This window comes from Fusarium odoratissimum (assembly GCF_000260195.1).
Source record: "Fusarium odoratissimum NRRL 54006 unplaced genomic scaffold supercont1.1, whole genome shotgun sequence".
NCBI lineage: Eukaryota > Fungi > Ascomycota > Sordariomycetes > Hypocreales > Nectriaceae > Fusarium > Fusarium odoratissimum.
In genome coordinates, this window is record NW_022158687.1 from 1 (window position 1) to 16,951 (window position 16,951).

The 16,951-nt window shown below is 47.4% G+C and overlaps 10 protein-coding genes across 10 annotated transcripts; 6 read left to right on the forward strand and 4 right to left on the reverse strand.

The window, feature by feature from the left end:
• Positions 1 to 137: 137 nt before the first annotated feature.
• Positions 138 to 518, forward strand: FOIG_00001 (uncharacterized protein; the record flags this gene model as incomplete). The annotated part of the gene is made up of 1 exon (XM_031195970.1): positions 138 to 518. One exon carries the CDS (start codon positions 138 to 140, stop codon positions 516 to 518), a length of 381 nt encoding a protein of 126 aa, XP_031071737.1.
• A 697-nt stretch (positions 519 to 1,215) lies between these two features.
• On the forward strand, positions 1,216 to 3,338 carry FOIG_00002 (uncharacterized protein; the record flags this gene model as incomplete). The annotated part of the gene is made up of 7 exons (XM_031195971.1): positions 1,216 to 1,305; positions 1,353 to 1,771; positions 1,827 to 1,850; positions 1,905 to 2,085; positions 2,136 to 2,819; positions 2,872 to 3,102; positions 3,159 to 3,338. The coding sequence occupies 7 exons, from the start codon at positions 1,216 to 1,218 to the stop codon at positions 3,336 to 3,338; spliced, it is 1,809 nt and encodes a 602-aa protein (XP_031071738.1).
• A 438-nt stretch (positions 3,339 to 3,776) lies between these two features.
• FOIG_00003 (uncharacterized protein) lies at positions 3,777 to 4,538 on the reverse strand (the record flags this gene model as incomplete). The annotated part of the gene is made up of 1 exon (XM_031195972.1): positions 3,777 to 4,538. The coding sequence occupies one exon, from the start codon at positions 4,536 to 4,538 to the stop codon at positions 3,777 to 3,779; it is 762 nt and encodes a 253-aa protein (XP_031071739.1).
• A 153-nt stretch (positions 4,539 to 4,691) lies between these two features.
• On the reverse strand, positions 4,692 to 5,297 carry FOIG_00004 (uncharacterized protein; the record flags this gene model as incomplete). The annotated part of the gene is made up of 1 exon (XM_031195973.1): positions 4,692 to 5,297. The coding sequence occupies one exon, from the start codon at positions 5,295 to 5,297 to the stop codon at positions 4,692 to 4,694; it is 606 nt and encodes a 201-aa protein (XP_031071740.1).
• Positions 5,298 to 6,061: 764 nt separating this feature from the next.
• On the forward strand, positions 6,062 to 7,109 carry FOIG_00005 (uncharacterized protein; the record flags this gene model as incomplete). The annotated part of the gene is made up of 2 exons (XM_031195974.1): positions 6,062 to 6,129; positions 6,188 to 7,109. 2 exons carry the CDS (start codon positions 6,062 to 6,064, stop codon positions 7,107 to 7,109), a joined length of 990 nt encoding a protein of 329 aa, XP_031071741.1.
• Positions 7,110 to 7,521: 412 nt separating this feature from the next.
• Positions 7,522 to 8,494, forward strand: FOIG_00006 (uncharacterized protein; the record flags this gene model as incomplete). Its single annotated transcript, XM_031195975.1, has 3 exons — positions 7,522 to 7,681; positions 7,880 to 7,898; positions 8,215 to 8,494. 3 exons carry the CDS (start codon positions 7,522 to 7,524, stop codon positions 8,492 to 8,494), a joined length of 459 nt encoding a protein of 152 aa, XP_031071742.1.
• A 966-nt stretch (positions 8,495 to 9,460) lies between these two features.
• Positions 9,461 to 11,101, forward strand: FOIG_00007 (uncharacterized protein; the record flags this gene model as incomplete). Its single annotated transcript, XM_031195976.1, has 4 exons — positions 9,461 to 9,939; positions 9,991 to 10,171; positions 10,221 to 10,618; positions 10,672 to 11,101. The coding sequence occupies 4 exons, from the start codon at positions 9,461 to 9,463 to the stop codon at positions 11,099 to 11,101; spliced, it is 1,488 nt and encodes a 495-aa protein (XP_031071743.1).
• Positions 11,102 to 11,651: 550 nt separating this feature from the next.
• FOIG_00008 (uncharacterized protein) lies at positions 11,652 to 13,129 on the reverse strand (the record flags this gene model as incomplete). Its single annotated transcript, XM_031195977.1, has 2 exons — positions 11,652 to 12,698; positions 12,740 to 13,129. The coding sequence occupies 2 exons, from the start codon at positions 13,127 to 13,129 to the stop codon at positions 11,652 to 11,654; spliced, it is 1,437 nt and encodes a 478-aa protein (XP_031071744.1).
• A 236-nt stretch (positions 13,130 to 13,365) lies between these two features.
• On the reverse strand, positions 13,366 to 14,052 carry FOIG_00009 (uncharacterized protein; the record flags this gene model as incomplete). The annotated part of the gene is made up of 1 exon (XM_031195978.1): positions 13,366 to 14,052. One exon carries the CDS (start codon positions 14,050 to 14,052, stop codon positions 13,366 to 13,368), a length of 687 nt encoding a protein of 228 aa, XP_031071745.1.
• A 964-nt stretch (positions 14,053 to 15,016) lies between these two features.
• On the forward strand, positions 15,017 to 16,774 carry FOIG_00010 (uncharacterized protein; the record flags this gene model as incomplete). Its single annotated transcript, XM_031195979.1, has 1 exon — positions 15,017 to 16,774. One exon carries the CDS (start codon positions 15,017 to 15,019, stop codon positions 16,772 to 16,774), a length of 1,758 nt encoding a protein of 585 aa, XP_031071746.1.
• Positions 16,775 to 16,951: the final 177 nt, after the last annotated feature.

Here is a 16,951-nt window from a genome sequence, read left to right on the forward strand (position 1 = left end):
TCGCCGCTCCAATGTGCATGGGGTGGCGTAGTATTTTAAAATATTCCTGTCACTTTAGAGACTGGACTTCAATCCTACCCTACTGCTCCAACCTTGCTACGCACTGCCTACTGCACATTAAATCACCCAACATCACAATGCCCCACCCAATCATCTTCAATGGCAGTCTCGGCCTAGGCCTCATGATAGTCGGCCTCGGTCTCAACGCCACCTTCCGCCCAAACGACCATCTTCAACGCCTCGAATTCCCCGTTCCAGCTGAACCTTTGGCAAAAAAGTTCAGTCTCGCGCTCATGAGGATTTGGGGCATTCGCAACATCACTGTCGGCGCGTTGATTTCACTCATCTGGACCACGGGAGATGAGAAGCTGATGGCCAAGGCCTTGAGCGCAGCGCTGGCTATGCCAATTACTGATGGGTTTGTGAGCCGAATCATCATCGGAGGTGGAGAGACGCAGCATTGGGTGTTTCCTCCTTTGCTTGTGGTGATGATTGCTGGGTTGTTTGGATACTTTTAACGGTGGATCTAGTTTGGCCACTATGATGTGACCGCGGGCGGACTACGTGTATCTAATGGTAATCATACTCTTGGAGTGGGGGCATCTTTCTATTTTATTTCCCTTATAAAATGATTTGCTATTGAACGGCGTCTTAAGGGGATGTTTGTCTCAACTCTATGGCGAAAAGGGTCACTCGTTTCGGGCTGCTTGGCCTAGAGTCTGTCATACCACGTAGAACCCTGCATGAACTTTATATGAGCCCCGTACCATTTCATGAATTTGAATGATGATCATTATTATTCAGAATTCTACTGAATTTTCTGCAGGGGGGATTGTGTCTTGGGAAATACAACAGCCTTGAAATCAGCTTGCGCTTTGGCTGTGGATTGATTACGTGTTGCCGCCATTAGTGATTCCCGACCATCTTATACGCGTATTACATGGCAGAAGTTCCACAGCCCGAAATGCTAAAACCGTGGGCAACGTCAGCGGTGAGGCCATGCTAGCCAAATTCAGTTATTTTTCGTATTTTCTATGGGGATTTTCGTATCTATCCAATTTTCGCATTGGCTCTTCCGCGTATTATGTACCATAACGTCAAGCATAATGACCTCAGGGATAATCTTTCCGTTGATATATAATGGGAGTCACTCCTTTTTTTTTTTTAGGAAACTTTTCATTCCATCTTTATACACGCTGCCCAAAGAAACCTAAGATGCGCCTCTTATCGAAGTTCTACCTCCCTACGCTTGCCGTAGTGGGATCATTTGTTACCGCTGCCCTTGCAGAGGACCAATGCCGTTGTGTAAGTTACTTTACACATGACATGTCCGCTCTCTAACAGTTTCTTAGATAATTCACGATTCTTGTTGGCCGTCTACAAAAACCTGGAACTCATTAAACTCCACGGTTGACGGACATCTGATCAGATATATCCCGCCAGGTGCTGTTTGTTACAAGTCACACCCTAACTACAACCGCGAAGCCTGTGATGAGGTCATCGAGGAATGGCCCGTGTCAAAGTTCCACTCTAGCGATCCTGCCAGTCTTCACACCGAATGGGCCAATGCTGGCTGCACTCCAGTCTATAATAATGGGTCCAGCATCTACGGCGATCCCAACGCTGGCAAGCGAGGTTGTTTAAATGGAGTGCTTCCTGCTTACGTCGTCAACGCCACCACGACGGATCATGTTATAGCAGCATTGGCGTTTGCTGCCAAACACAACATACGATTAGTCATCAAGAATACAGGCCATGCTGGTAACGGAAGGTAAAATAGGACTCATGTCGCTTTTTATGTATGAACGCCCGCTAACGTATTTTAGAAACTTGGGAAGTAGCAGTCTATCGTGAGTGAAGCTGTCATTATACACTGCGCGACTCAATGCTAACAACTTTCTCAGGATCTGGACCCATAACCTGAAGAGCATCGACCTGCGGGAAGATTTCAACCTTACTTGCCCCAACGCTGAGGATGCCCCAAGCCCTCGTATGGCAGCCACTGTTGGCGGCGGGGTTCAAGATGGTGAGATGTTTGAAGCTTTGGCAGCACAGAATGCGTTGGCAGTTGGCGGTACCAGCAATGTGAGTCTCATCCCTCGTTCGCAATGCCTCTAGCCTGACCTTTACTACAGGATGTCGGAGTCGTTGGCTGGGCCACTGGAGGCGGTCACGGATTTGCAACCGGAAAATATGGCCAGGGAGCGGATAACATTCTTGAGGCAGAGATTGTTACTCCAGCCGGTAGAGTGTTGATTGCCAATCAGTGCCAGAACCAGGATCTCTATTGGGCTATTCGCGGCGGTGGCGGTGGCACGTTTGGTGTGATCACAAAGCTAACTGTCAAGGCTTATCCCGCGCCGAAACTGGTCATTGGAGGCTTTGACATCAGAATCAAGAACCAGACCTCGGAAGAGGAGTTCTACAAGGTCATTTCAGATGCTCATGCACTCTTCCCTGCGATTCAAGATGCTAGTATCCATGGCTACTATACAGTTACAGGTCCTCCAGAAGCTGAGGCGTTGACTTTCAGTGGATCGTTTATGGGGTTTGACATTTCTAACAAGACCTATGACGATGCTATTGAGCCATTCAGAAAGATGCTTGAAGCATCCAACAGGACAGTGACTTGGTCTTTGACTAAGATTCCGGTCAGCACTTGGCCAGAACTGCTCAAGGTTTTACCGGATATTGGGACGGTCAGTGCAGGTTATAGCATGAGAGCTTCTCGGTTGATCTCGCGACAGACTGTCACGGCAAAGACAGAAGAGTTTGCAGCTGTATATAAGAAGATCGGTCCCACCAAGGAAGCACCACTGGTACAGACATCTCCATGCTCCTGTCCCCTTCAGAGCGCTGACAGATCCTTAGAATGGCTTGCCTAACCTCTCTATATCGGGCACCCTCACCATCAGTCCCAAGCCCGTCAACAACTCTTTACATCCCTCCTGGCGAAACGCTACCGTCCATCTAATCACAGGTCAAAGCTGGACTGACTCCACAAACGATACTGAAGTCAGAAATATTATTCACGATGTGACATATAGGAAGCTCACATTGCTGAGGGAATTGGATCTTGCCCAAGGAGCCTACTTGAACGAGGTAAGATGGCACTCTATGATCACTCTTGACACGCTTGGCTGACTGTTGGAAATAAGGCAAACTCGATCGAGCCTGACTGGCAGTGGTCTTTCTGGGGACCAAACTACGCACGACTTCGTGATATCAAGGAGAGGTATGATCCTGAAGGCCTCTTGTGGTGTCCTCAGTGTGTTGGTAGTGAGGATTGGGTCCAGCGACAGGATGGTAGACTTTGCCGAGCTTTTACTCCTTGGTAAACTCAGCCACCTCTTATTACACTCTTCTCGTCACAATTACCTCCATGGGGACGTAACCGAGGCGTCATCCAATATGTGTGGCAAGACGTAGGCATATGGCCATTCACTATATAGCTAAGCAAATATTGTAATTGTACGACTACATTTGCGGCTTACCTACTCTGTCCAATCCATTGGCTGAAACGTGCCCGTCGTGTCAAAGATGCTATCATGCATCCAAGTTCCCAGATCAATCTCATGATCCCCAAGTATCGACTCAAAGCTATTCCAGGTCTCTAGATAACCAGACTCGTCTGCCACAAAGCCAGGCTGAAAACCGTCCCGCGACACATGTAGGTTATCCACAGACCTCAAAAGACCATCGTTTGTTTCGTGGTCACTTTCTATCGTAGCAGCGACAAGACGATCGAACGACTTTCGAGCCTGAACCGCTCTCGGCTAGCGCTCGGAGATGATGTACAACATCGTGCTACACGCTCTCACGCTACTGCTGAACTTGGGACTGAATATTGGCGAATCTAGGCAGAAACAGTAGACCATGACCAAGCCGGCGACAAAGTTGGCATGTAGCGAGAGCAAAGTGAAGGAGATGTACGTCTGCTGGTCATGAAGGCGTTTCGACAAGGAGCACACCTGCCCAGCGGAGTGGACGATCTCGTGGAAGGTCGGCTCTGGGGTGAGAGTGGGTAAGAAGGGAAGGGTCAAGAGTATGATGGTTTTGTGGTATTGAATCATATGGTAATCTGTTGTGAGGTAAGGATGTGGCTTGTTCTCAGGGACAGTCTCAGGAATTCCAGCCTTCCACTCTTCCAAAGCTTGTCGAAGACGAGCCACTTTGTGCGGTTTTATCGCGGAAACGTTCTTGTCCACGCGACATACCGTATGTGAAATCTTGGAATCGATCTGCTGCAGCCGGAAGATATGAATAGCTGGCGTGAGTGCGGTGATCCGAAGAGGACATCGGTTCGACTCAGCAATGGTTGCGAGGATGGCTTCGTCAGTGTCCAGTTCTTCGTCGATATTGGCTGGGAGCGCGACGCCAATATCTCTATCAGAAATAGAGTGAGGTCGGCCCATGGCCCGGGCGACTGATCTCTCCAACATGTATGCCGTCCAGAAGATGCGCTTTCGCCTCTCGTCGAGGCTTGGAGGGAGGTTGGTGGCCTGTCGATGGAGGCCGTTATCGATGCAATACCTCATGGTTGTCTCGATCATCCACCTGATGACAGTTAGACTGCCCGTTACCTATTGTGCTCCGATTGTGCGGTGGTTGCTTACCAGACGCCAGGACCTGTCGGTGACCTTAATTGGTATCTGCTATGGCGCAGGCATAGTGTCGCTAGATCTCTCAAGTCAGACATTGTGATTCTCCTTAGTGTAGAGCCTAACCTTTGGAGATGAATAATGATCATCATCGTTGCTCAGCTGCAAGTAACGTGCTCCAATGGCATACACCAGTTGCAACGTCGCATAGTCGCATCCACTCCGCACACCTTCTGAGCGCACATCTTTATGTGCTGGGATGAGCTCAAATCTAGCCTCTTGTAGCGACCGGACTCTTCTACGGGGCAGGAAGGGATGCTTGGGGTGCAACCTTGCATGGTACGCTTCGATGAGCTTATCGCCGACTTCCTTGCTGGGCAAATCCGAGCCGCCAGAGACACGGTCGCCCTCAGGCTGCTGCCCTGTGTTGGCGCACACACCTATTAAAGAGCGTCTTGTGGCATTTACTTGGTGTGAAGTTGTTGTCCGATCGCTCTGGCGTGCATCTACTGAGGGCAATGCCGATCGCAGAAGCTTCGTAAGAGGATACCCGCTCGAGGTTCCCAGAAATGAATCTGGCGACGGAGCAACAATCCCAGCGCTGGCTTCCAAGTCCGAAGTTGCAATCTCCGTCAAGTTTGCTATCTCACTTTCATTCATACCAGGTTCAGTTCCGGAGCTCTGAACGGCAACCATTTAAGGGTTTTGCACGTCAAGGCGCCCCTGACATTGCCTTGCTACAGAGCAATGAGTTTCACTTTAGGTACAGCTACATACCTACCCAACCTACCAGCAGGTTGTAAGTAGCCATGGACTGGAAACTGGAAGTCGTGCTCTATACAGTGGCTGATAAATAGTTGCCTCGGCATTAAAAACAGTGGTATTGGTGGCCAGGCATTTGTAATAGTATAACTATCCTTATTCGGTTCCTTCAGCAGGATAATCATCGCATGTCTCCGTCATAGTGGCAGGGCAGACTCTTTTATCGATGCTTAAGGAAGCATCAAATCCGTATTCTTTGCCGCTGACGAAAGCTGTCAGTATACCTTCTGAGTGCAATAGTTTCTGTAGGTAATAGAGTTTCGGCATTCTCATCTGGCAGATAGTGCATTGAGCAGGGGGGTCTGGTAATTAATTTCCAGGGCCGGCATTCGTTGCATAATTTCGGTGACGCACGTTCAAAGTTTAGCATTCCGGACTTTCCGTGAAAGTTACGCGCCCAACATATACAATTACTACTTCTTATACTCCGTACTCTGCAGGCAATGTCTGAATTTTAAAACGTTCTAAACACATCTCGCATCCGTGTTATACAGTTTTAAAGCGCCGCTGTGTAAGATAACTCAGTATGAAGTATAGTATACTTACCCTCTTTGTTGCTTCCTTGATATCAGCAGCCTCTGCTTCCAAGCACGCAACTTCGAGGTGCCCCCCAATTTTTGGCGATATACTGTTTCGCAATGAATTCCAACTCTATCCATCTTTCTATCGGTGGGATGATCAGCGTTGCGTTCTGTACCTCAGGCATGTTGGCCCACGACGTTTGATGATCAGCCCTAGGCTAATCTAACCGTTTTGCATCACAGCTCGATCTACAACGCGAGTATCGTCGTCTGGGACCCATACAGCTCATCGATCCAGCGAGTCATTTCTATCCCCGGAATTAGCCACAGCGGCTTGGAAGCTTCTGATAAAAGACTCTCTGGGACTATTATCGACCCCACAAACAACATTCTGTCTGCTGTCGTACAGGCTGACGAATTCTTCCTAAGTGGGGGAAACGATGTGAGCGGCGATAACTTTATCGTCAAGGTCGATCTGAACACTTTTGCAATCAAGAAGATTAACCTAACGGCTACCACCAAGGGCCAGTACGGGGCGTTTATTGACCTTGATAATGGCCCTTCTGGAGATCTTTATGTTAATGGTGGTTATCCATCTAGTATCCTCCGCATTGACTGCAAGGATAGAGCTTCACCTTTCTACGTCCGCGAACCAACCACTTCTCCGCGTCCATATGGGTTTGGAGGCGTGGTGCGCGTCGGCGATAATCTCATCGTCAGCGACAACACCAATCATCAGCTCGTCAGGTTCACTATCCACAGTGGCCATGGCTCACCGGTTGTTATCTCACAGATAAACTATCGCAACTTTTCCGGTGGAGCTTCTCTAAGCCTACCTCATAGGTACGGCGGAAAGGTTTTGCTGATGGCAGAAGATGTCATTGCTAAGAACACAACTGGGGTCTCTGTGTTCAGCTCGAAGGATGGCTGGAAAACTGCCAAGTTCTTGGGCTTCATAGAGAGTATTGAAAGGAAGCTGGAACCTGCCTCGGCGGCTATTAGTCAGACTTCTGCGCATGAGCTTGGCGATCGTATTTATTCGAGCGTGTTGTTCTACGACAACAAGATTAACCCTACGATGGCGGGCAACCGAACTGACTTTGCGCTGCGGGATATCACGGATTCAGTTGACTCCCTGCTAAAGGCAAATGGATTCAACATGTAGCGGTGTAACCATTTACAGTTAGACCCCGGAGAAAAGTTAGTTGAGATTTGAAGCCAGGCTTGATTTCACGTAGGCAGGAGAAGAACTCTATCCGGTCCCGTCGCGATACAATGTAATGTATTACCGGAACCTCGGTGGATCAATGTACGCTGTCCGCAGAGTTGCGAAAGTTAAATAATGTAACGGGCCCACTAATCATCATAAACATCAGTTTCTGGAGTAAAAAAAAGAGTCCATCGACGCCGTATTCTAAGAAAAGCAGATAAACCAAAGATGTGGATCTACCTTGCAGAATTTGGTATATATATCACATCAATCACTACTCTTGCCATCACTTGAAAGCATTGTAAATCCTGTCATTGGCATCTAAGAGATTCAAAATCCGCCTACTTGTCTTTTGCTCAGACCAACAATGCGCTTCACTTCTCTCATCGCCGCCGTTGCTTCGGCATCTCTAGCCTCCGTTGCATCGGCGTGCCAGGCGGATGGCACTATTGGAAACTCACTGCCGGCTTCTAACTTGAACTGCTGCAGTGGTTGTGCTTGGAACAGCTACATCAGTAATAATGTGGGTTTGCCAGAATTTAACGAATATTTATTTACATTAGGAAGTCAGAGCTAAACCACTTACTAGGCAGTTATTTATTATTGTCCTTCCGCTTCTGGAAGCACATGCAACATCATTCCTTACAACGGCTAGGCGAATAGAGGCTCTAGTCCCTCCACTCATGTCTACTCCAATGTCTTTCTTCATCGATACGTTTTCTCAGTCGGCCATGATGCGAAGCGGTGCGAAGAAATAGGGTTATTCTCATTTGTGGATAGGGGAGAAACCCTTACTTAGTGCAAGGAATCAATAACACCTCTTAGTTGCTAAGATCTCTATGCTGATATAAGCTCTCAGCCACAAGTCTTAGCTGCAAATAACACTAATAACACCTGTATCCACCATTCCCTCAGTCTGCAATATCAGGATAATTAAGGCGAAAGTTATAGGTGCCTTTCTATATACCCTTGGTATAACTCTTCTTCTTATGATATAACCGCCTCGCTTTACTATCTATCACCCTAGCAACCCTAATGGTGGTGAATCTCACATTGGTAGCTCTCCTGTTGGCAAATGTAACTCGACTGGTCCTCACGGAAGCTCTCCCAGAGGTCCAAGTGGAGGTTCCCAAGGGGGATCTAATGGTGGTTTGAGCCCGGGCTCTTATGGAGCTCCCGGTGGTGGCGCTTACGGCGGCTCCAACGGTGGTTCCAGTGGTGGACCCAGTTCTGGTTGTCAAGGGGGCTTCAGCGATTCCAACGGTGACGGTTCCAAGGGTTTTGAAACTGGAGGGCAGCCCAGCCATGTCCCCGTCTTCATCAGTGGTGCCGGTGAATAAACTACTGGTGCGCTTTTATCTCCTTGCTGTCCTTGCAGCCTTTCTATGGATTCCAGACTTTCTCTCTACATTTTTAGTGTTTCATCTATCGTCTTTGGGTAGTATGATATATATCCTTCATGCTACGCTGTATCTCTCAATGGTCCACTAGTGGAATTGGTAGTTAAGGGAAGTGTATCTCCTGAAGCGCAATAGGCATTCTGTGACCGCTGCATAGTTCGCACCGAGATTCGGACGGTCCAACCGAAGACTGATACGTCCATGATATTTGAACCGCATATTCACCTATAAATACTCTCAGCATAGGGGATATGCATTTTGGTACGCAACAAGAACTGAGTCCAAATATATCGACTGAAGTCCGCATCCTGTGTATTTATCTTATTCGAAGGCACTTCCAAATTCTGAGAGGGAGACAACCTGAGACACATGTTCGTCGTACGTAGATTCATGCCGTAATTCAGTTAGATCCAATTGCCCCTTTGTTCTCTTCAGTGACGTCAACGCTTTGGTATCAGTTGCCAGAAGCTTGTATTTGCTGAGAGATAAGCGGCTCGGCTATTGCTTCGTTCCTCGGACCGTGTTCGGGCCGTGCAAGCCGTGTTTGCAAGTGGTTGACATTGCACCTGCTGTACCTAGGATTAGCTTCGTGCGGGGAAAGCAGGATGAAGATAGTCTAATTTAAGTCTAAATCCAAGCTTTCTACTTATGGCGAATCGGAATATCTCCTCTTTGCAACTACCCCAGATCGCCAAGAGCTGTCTAGCCTCATCAAGATGATCTAGACTGTGGGGGATCAGATCTTCAGTCTTGGGAGGAGAACACAGTGATGTCTACGATCATGCCTTGTATGGGGTATAAATACGACCCAAGAAGACTCACCGTAAGAGTACAGATCAGCCTCCAAACCATTTCTTTATTCTATACATCCACTATCCCCAATTTGTCTCTGACCTGACCGCCGCTATGAAGGAGGACGCAGCAGGCAGTGATAAAGCAAGTGTTAATATTGCTGAAAAGACCGATAATGCGAAACTGTCCTTGGCCGAGGGCGCAGGCTTCAGCGAAGCCGACACCAAAAGACTGATCCGCAAAATCGACTGGTCCATTATTCCATTCGTCTCTCTACTCTACCTTCTCTCATTCCTCGACCGCACCAACATCGGCAATGCTCGTCTGGATACCCTCGAGTTAGACCTCAACATGTCAGGTCTAATGTACAACCATGCACTCGCCATATTCTTTCCCTTCTACATCATAGCGGAAATCCCATCCAACATGGGCATGAAGCGGTTCAGGCCCTGGATCTGGATCCCTTCTATGATGGTCGTATGGGGCATCTGCTGCACCCTGATGGGTATAGTGCATAACTACGCGGGTCTGTTGGCTGCACGAAGCTTCCTTGGTCTAGCAGAGGGCGGTTTGTTTCCGGGAATTGCCTACTAGTACGTCTCTTGTCCATCGCGAACTCTTGCATCGTCGGCTAACACTTCCAGTATCACCATGTGGTATCGCCGCCACGAGTGTGGCTTTCGCATGGCGATTTTCTTCTCTGCTGCGACGGCCGCTGGTATATTTGGCGGCTTTCTCGCCCGTGGCATTATGGAGATGCGAGGTCTGGCAGGCTTGGCCGGCTGGCAATGGATCTTTATCATCGAAGGTCTTCTTACTGTAGTAGTCGGTACGTGTTCCATTTGACATACCAGCTTGAGATCGATGTTAACAGTTGTGGCCTACGGCTCTGGCTTCATTCAAGCTGATGGCTGATTATCCTGACCGAGCCAAATTTATAACAGACGCAGAGCGGAAACATATCCAAGAGCGCTTGATGCTTGATCGATCGGGACTAGCCGAAGAGTTCGAGATGAAATACGTCTGGGATGCGTTTAAAGACTGGAAGATCTGGGTGCATATGCTTATCGCAACTGGTACATTTACCGGGGTCTACTCCTACTCTCTCTTTCTACCCACCATCATTCGCGACCTCGGGTATTCCAGTACAACTGCCCAGCTTATGAGTACTCCTCCTTATTTAGTCGCGTGTTTTGTGTGCGTTGTGGCTGGCTGGTGGGCGGACCATGTCCAGCAGAGAGGAATATTCATGATTGTATTCATCACCATGGCGTAAGTAACCATTGGACCTTGACACTTGTAGCTACCTACTGACAACCTACCAGTGGACTTGGCCTCATTCTCCTCATAGCCGTTCGCCATTCTGGAGTTCGCTACTTCGGCTGCTTCCTCCTCGCCTCGGGCATATTTCCATCTATTCCCCAGGGCATTGCCTGGAACAGCAATAACATCGGTGGATCACTCAAGCGAGGCGTCGGCATCGCGATGAATGTGAGCTGTGGCAACTTTGGCGGCATCATTGCATCCTATCTGTTCATGACCAAAGATGCTCCAAGATATTTCCCAGGCTTCGGTACTCTCTTGGGCTGCCAGGTGATGGCATTGATTTTGTCTATCTGGATGGCTATTTACCTACGCCGTGAGAATGCTCGCCGAGACGCTACACATAAGGATCCTAGCTTATATACTGAAGACGAAAAGCAGGCTGAGCGGGAAAAGGGCGATAACGCAACATTCTTTCGGTATACAATCTAGCGAGTAGGGTCAATTTACGATAGCCAGAGACAAAAGGCCATTGGGGACAGGTTATGCGGGTATTATCATATATAATAACAGCACCAATGCACCCGCCTTTCCGTTTTGTCAGATATATAAACGAGACTGAAACTTTGCCTGGCGGCTTTGGGAATAAATTTGCTTTACTTTCACTCTTATTTAGATAGCTAAAGATCTTAGCGCCAAGGCCAGCTGTTTAGCTCAGCTATTTCAAAGTTCTCATCCACTGAAAATCTCCGCAATAGTGAAACCAAGTATTAGAAAGTTGGGTAGTGGCCGTCTAGTGGTATGTCCTGCAAAAATGGGTTGCTGAGATCAGCAAAAACATACAACAGCGGGGATTCGCTGATCGTCACCGATAAAGCGCTGCTATAAACTTGGTCTGGGAGATCTTACAAATTATAGACTATGCCATCCTTGGCCAAGTCATCAGATGAAACCATTGCGCAATAATTCCTAGGCTAGGTATATATACTAGAGTCGAACTGATTTAGAGGCAGACAAGTGACTATATTTAACTTGGTGCCTTTTATTTGACAATAAATCTTTGCTCAGCGGGATTGTCTAACTTGGATATATAGTTCTCCCAACTGGTCTCTAGTACTTCAGCAAGGTTAAACGCGCCGCCGAGTATTGCAAAACGATTTGATTCGCGACAGCGTCGCATAATCAGCTTATTCGTATCTTGAATACCAATCCCTGACACCAAGTTGCAGATAAAATCGCCTTTTAACCATTGTATCTTTGACTTGGGTTGGATAGTATCAGGATGGACGCCATCCGTGGCCACTGGTTGATCATGAGAGAAAACATGCGTTTTTCGGCCCACAAATTCTACACTGCTTTCGTCGGTGATGTGTACGTTGAAATCGCCATAAGGTCTTGATATAATATTTGGCCGCTTAACAATCCGCCAATCTGGAACCCAAGAGGGTAGGTGATTTTGAGCATCTACTGTTCCTCTGTAACCATGACTTGCTGCAAGCAGAATTTCGGCACATTTCCCGACTTTGATCATATGGATAGTGAATCGAATGTAGTTCTCTTCGACAGACTGTGCGTAGTTGACGAGGAAGTCAGAGCCGACGGATGTATGAGGCCACCCTAATGTCAAAAAGGCCGCTATTCGGTCTCGATCATCCATCCCAGCGAAGTCATAGAAGTTCTCAATGCTTTCCAACACTGAATCAAATTTCGAGATTTTTCGCCATATAATTAATCGGTATGCCGACAACCCCTGCAGCGAATTACAATCTTCCTCGAGAGAGGTTGATAGCGTCTCTAAAGCAAGTGAGAAGTCCTTCCAACTTAACTGGTGACAACCAAAGTAAATTGTGACGTTTCTGGCGTTATGCAATTCTTGGATGATCCAACGTCGAGAAAACCATGGCCGCTTAAGGAAGACTTCGATGTCCTCACAGGTAATGTCAATTGTCTCTGACGTAGTTGTCGACGTAACATCGTGGTTGAAGACATCTAAGACTTTTGATAAAGGCGGCAGGATCCACGCGCGGCGACCGTTCCGCCATGGATGTAAAGTTCTAGCTGGTGAAGCCCTAGGAATAGTTGGTGGAGTCTATTATCCATTTCTGGAGATAAATCTTCACCCAACCATACAATCACAGATCGGGCGGTTGAATAAATTTGGCCCATCAATGGGATCTGTGCCGACTTTTCTGTATTATCCAATTGATCGATACAGATCGAATCTACCCAGAGGATCCTCGGTGCATTAGAGAGTCGAAGACGACGAAGGGCATCATGAAGATTTTGGCGAATTGAAAATCTTTTTCCTCCTAGAACCATATACTCAGACACGAATGCGTCTCCCCAGATATAAGACAGTGTTTCAAACATGCCAACCTCTTCATTGCCAAGTGGGTAGTCTTCGAGATCCCCCGTAAGAGGGTTGCAAACGGCGGTAGACGGATGTAGACGCAGGAGTCGAATATATGTACAGTTTGGGCGTGGATAGAGAGGCTTGTAAGAGAAAAGTTTGGCTGACATTATTTAGTGGTCTTAGCTTTGCATAGTTAGAGGTACAAGCTGGGATCGTAAATATATTGTAAGGTTTCTTTGTAAAAGTACAATCAACGTCCAAAATGACAACCTAGTATAACTAATATTACAATCCAGCAAGCTCTCATGGGCTACCTGATGATAGCAAGCGCTGTATTGATCAGACTACTTATGGTCCACTCAACAGACACACTTAATCTTGTGTGGTCATTATAACCAGATCGTCATCTGCCTTGGTGTGGGTAAACTCGGTTCAAGATAGAATTCAGTGGGAGCACCAGAACCAGCGGCAGCTGGTCGAATTGACGGATAACCGGAATTTCCCTTCCAAATAACACTTCCAAGGAGCTGTTGGAAGAGGGGGGGTACAGAATAGGCGTTATTCTCGCATCGAGAGCACCCTTGACATCAGCCTCGACAGAATCACCAACCATATACGCGTCATATGGTTTCAACTCCAGCTTCTCCAACGCATACTGGAATATCCTGACGTCAGGCTTGGGGTTTCCAGCTTCTTCGGACGTGATGATGTATTCAACGAGATCGAAGACACCAATGGCTTTAGCTTTTTCTATCTGGCTTTCGGTCGGGCCATTCGTGATAATAGCAGTGCGATAACCATTCTCTCCAAGTCCAGCCAGAATCTGGATGCTTCCCGGCATAACGCTTCGATTCTTTCTGTATGCGGTTTTGTACACATTCCGAAAATGCTCGATGCGTTGGGAGCCTGGTTCTTCAAGGTCTAGACTCTTGAAAAAGAGCTTGACTTTCTCTGCATCGTGGTATTCGTGCGCTATCTCATTTTGGAGACATTTGTCGTAAACATGATTAAGGGTTTCGTTGTACTTCTCGGCAAGCACCTCCAGTGGGATATCACGAAGAAGTGGGCATATACTTCGCACGGCCGACATGGCGGAGTAAAAAGACTGTTGGTGATCGAACAATACTACTGTGAGGTGAGGGGAGGCTGAGAGTCCATAGTGGCGATGGTATGTGAGGATGGGAACGACTTGACGGCGGGTGCTGAGCTTATTGAAAAGAAGATCGGATAAATGGCGGAAAAGTCAAAAGACAAAAAGAATAAGAGGGTGAACTCAAGTATTTATTCCATGACAATTAAGGTTGTGCTCACAGAAAATTAGAGAATGTTGCTAAATGGCCTTTGTAATCTAAAGGTTATCTCTCCAACCTGAACTCTACACAGATATCTCACGTACAAGAGTACTAAAACCAACTAGAATGGTTATAAATGTGACGAACTCATTTAACCAGCCACTTCCACATCTCGGCGAAATAGATGTACGAAAGTAAAATATTCAAGGTCCACAAAAACAGAGGTCGTTTCGGTACCCTATGGGCCGGCCCTCTCTGGTGGCGACTATAATTAATTGTGGCTAGCTGAAAAATGAGGGGTTGTCGAAGCTGTCAAACCCGGGCTGGCTGAGCGGACTCCTCCGAACCTCATTATACTACTCCTATTGGTCTGTTGGAAAGATGGCGATGATTATCAGTTGTCTAGATCAGACTATTGATCTGCCCATATTCACTAGCGCCAGGAGCCAAGATTCTGCATAGAGGCAAACCCTAGCAAGAGCGGCTACATAGTGTCGTTCTTATGGACATACGCTGAGACATTGCTTATGATACATGTGATGGAATGTGATATATGCAACATTCTTAATGTAGCTCATGAGGCGTTTAGCGTTGAGCATTCCTGCAGAGCGCGACTCGGCCTACCGAATCATCTATAAAAGCTCATCTTCTGATTGTATTCAATGCAAGGAGCCAGACAAAGAAGCCCACTGATATTACACCTCAATCTGGAAGAACTTTACAAGCACATTTTTCTCTCGTTTCGCACTACAGCTAGACACAATGGCCACTCAAAGATCTGGACTACCTCAGCTGACGAAGGAAGAGAAAGAGAGACAGATCCGTCTCCTCGAGCTTTGCATGGAACAAGTAGGATTCTTCAGAGGGAAGAAGATCCCAGTCTACACTCCTGGAGATCTCGAGTACGAGAAATCTGTCGCAAACGCGAACCTCCTCTACCGCTTCGACAGACCAGGATGTGTCATCCAACCCGAGCATGAATCCCATGTTCGCATCATCGTTCAGCGAGCTAAGAGTGTAGGCTTACCTATACGAATCAAGAATGGAGGCCACTCATACGCCGGGTTCTCTTCCATCAATAACGGCATCTCGATTGATCTGGTTAATATGAAGCGCGTCGACCTCGACATTGACAACATGACCATCACGATGGATGCAGGCGCACTTTGGGCTCATGCTTATCACGAACTGATTAACGACCATCATGATAAATTGGTTATCAATGGAGGGCGTTGTCCTAGTGTCGGAGTCAGCGGTTTCACTCTGGGTGGAGGCCTCGCGCCCTTTACTCGAAGCTTCGGTTTGGGAAGCGACACACTTCTTGAGGCTCGTATCGTCACTCCAGACCATGGAATCATTCAAGTCAGCCACGATGACAATGAACCCGAGAAGAAGAGGCTCTTCTGGGCCCTTTGTGGTGCTGGCGGTAATAATTTCGGGGTAGTCACCCAGCTCAAGATGAAGGTTCAAAAACTGCACCACGATTATGTGGTTGCTGGAGTTTATACCTGGGCACCGTCTCATTGCCCTGGGTCCCAGACGGCTTTTACAGAAGCGATGACAAAGTTCTATACTGCTGGCTGGACCAACAACATGACGATTGACAGCAGTTGGCTGATGGACCTCAAAGATGCCCGCGAAGATCCTTCTGTTCGATTTCTGGTCTACTATAATGGACTAGAGGAAGACTTTGACAAAGAGGTCGATGACCGTCTCGGGGATTGCGGGAAGGTTGGTGAGGGAGACAAATCGCTAGCAGAACAGCTCAAGGATCGGACTCTGCAGGAAAACTCAACCCTTTTTCTTCACGAGACTCTTGTAGCTCAGTGGTCCGAAGAAACCCAGAAAGCTTTGCCTTCAAATGCGATGTTCAGGATCTACACCTCTTTTTCTTTTACAAAGACAAGCGTCAAAGATAATATTTCCGAGATAATCAAGACTCTGAAAGAAAAGTTGGTAGCTTTCAAAGGAGAGTTCAAAGGCGAAGAAGGCTCAATCAGAGTCTCTTGGATTCATTCCGGCGGCAAATCCAGCGAAAAGGGCCCCCATGACTCTGCTTATCCATGGCGTGGATGCGTCTATCACACATATATCATGATTGAGTGGAAGGATAAGTGGTTAGAGAAGAGGATGAGACAAATCCTTGCAGGTTTTAATGAGGCGTTGAGAAAATACTCCATGAACGGGCTTGGTGTGTATGTCAACTTCCCGGATGCAACTCTCGACAAAGACACATACGAAAAGGCATACTATGGTGTTAATCGAGAGGAATTGCAGAGCATCAAGGCATACTGGGATAACAAAAATATCTTTCAGTGGCCACATGGAGTCCAAGTTGGACCCCACGTTGACCCTCAGGGCACGGCAATGAGATTTGCAGCTCCGCCTCCATCTCCCAGCAGTGAGCCTGCTGTCAAGGGGTTTATCAATCCAGGAGAAGCTGCGGGTGTCTCTGCATTCAAAGCTTGGTATACCTTTGACCCGGCTAGTGGTAGCCCTTTAGTTGGTCTAGGTAGCTGAACTAGTGTGAAATTTCTCAGATAATACCATTATCTTTAAGGCAAAAGGATAGAAATAATATTGATAGTTCCCAACTACAAGTACCTTGGAATAAAATATTAAAATAATTCAAACTAAGGTATCGAGAGCCTGTCAAACCTTCTATACTTATAGGGAGACAGCCAAGCGCCAGCCAAC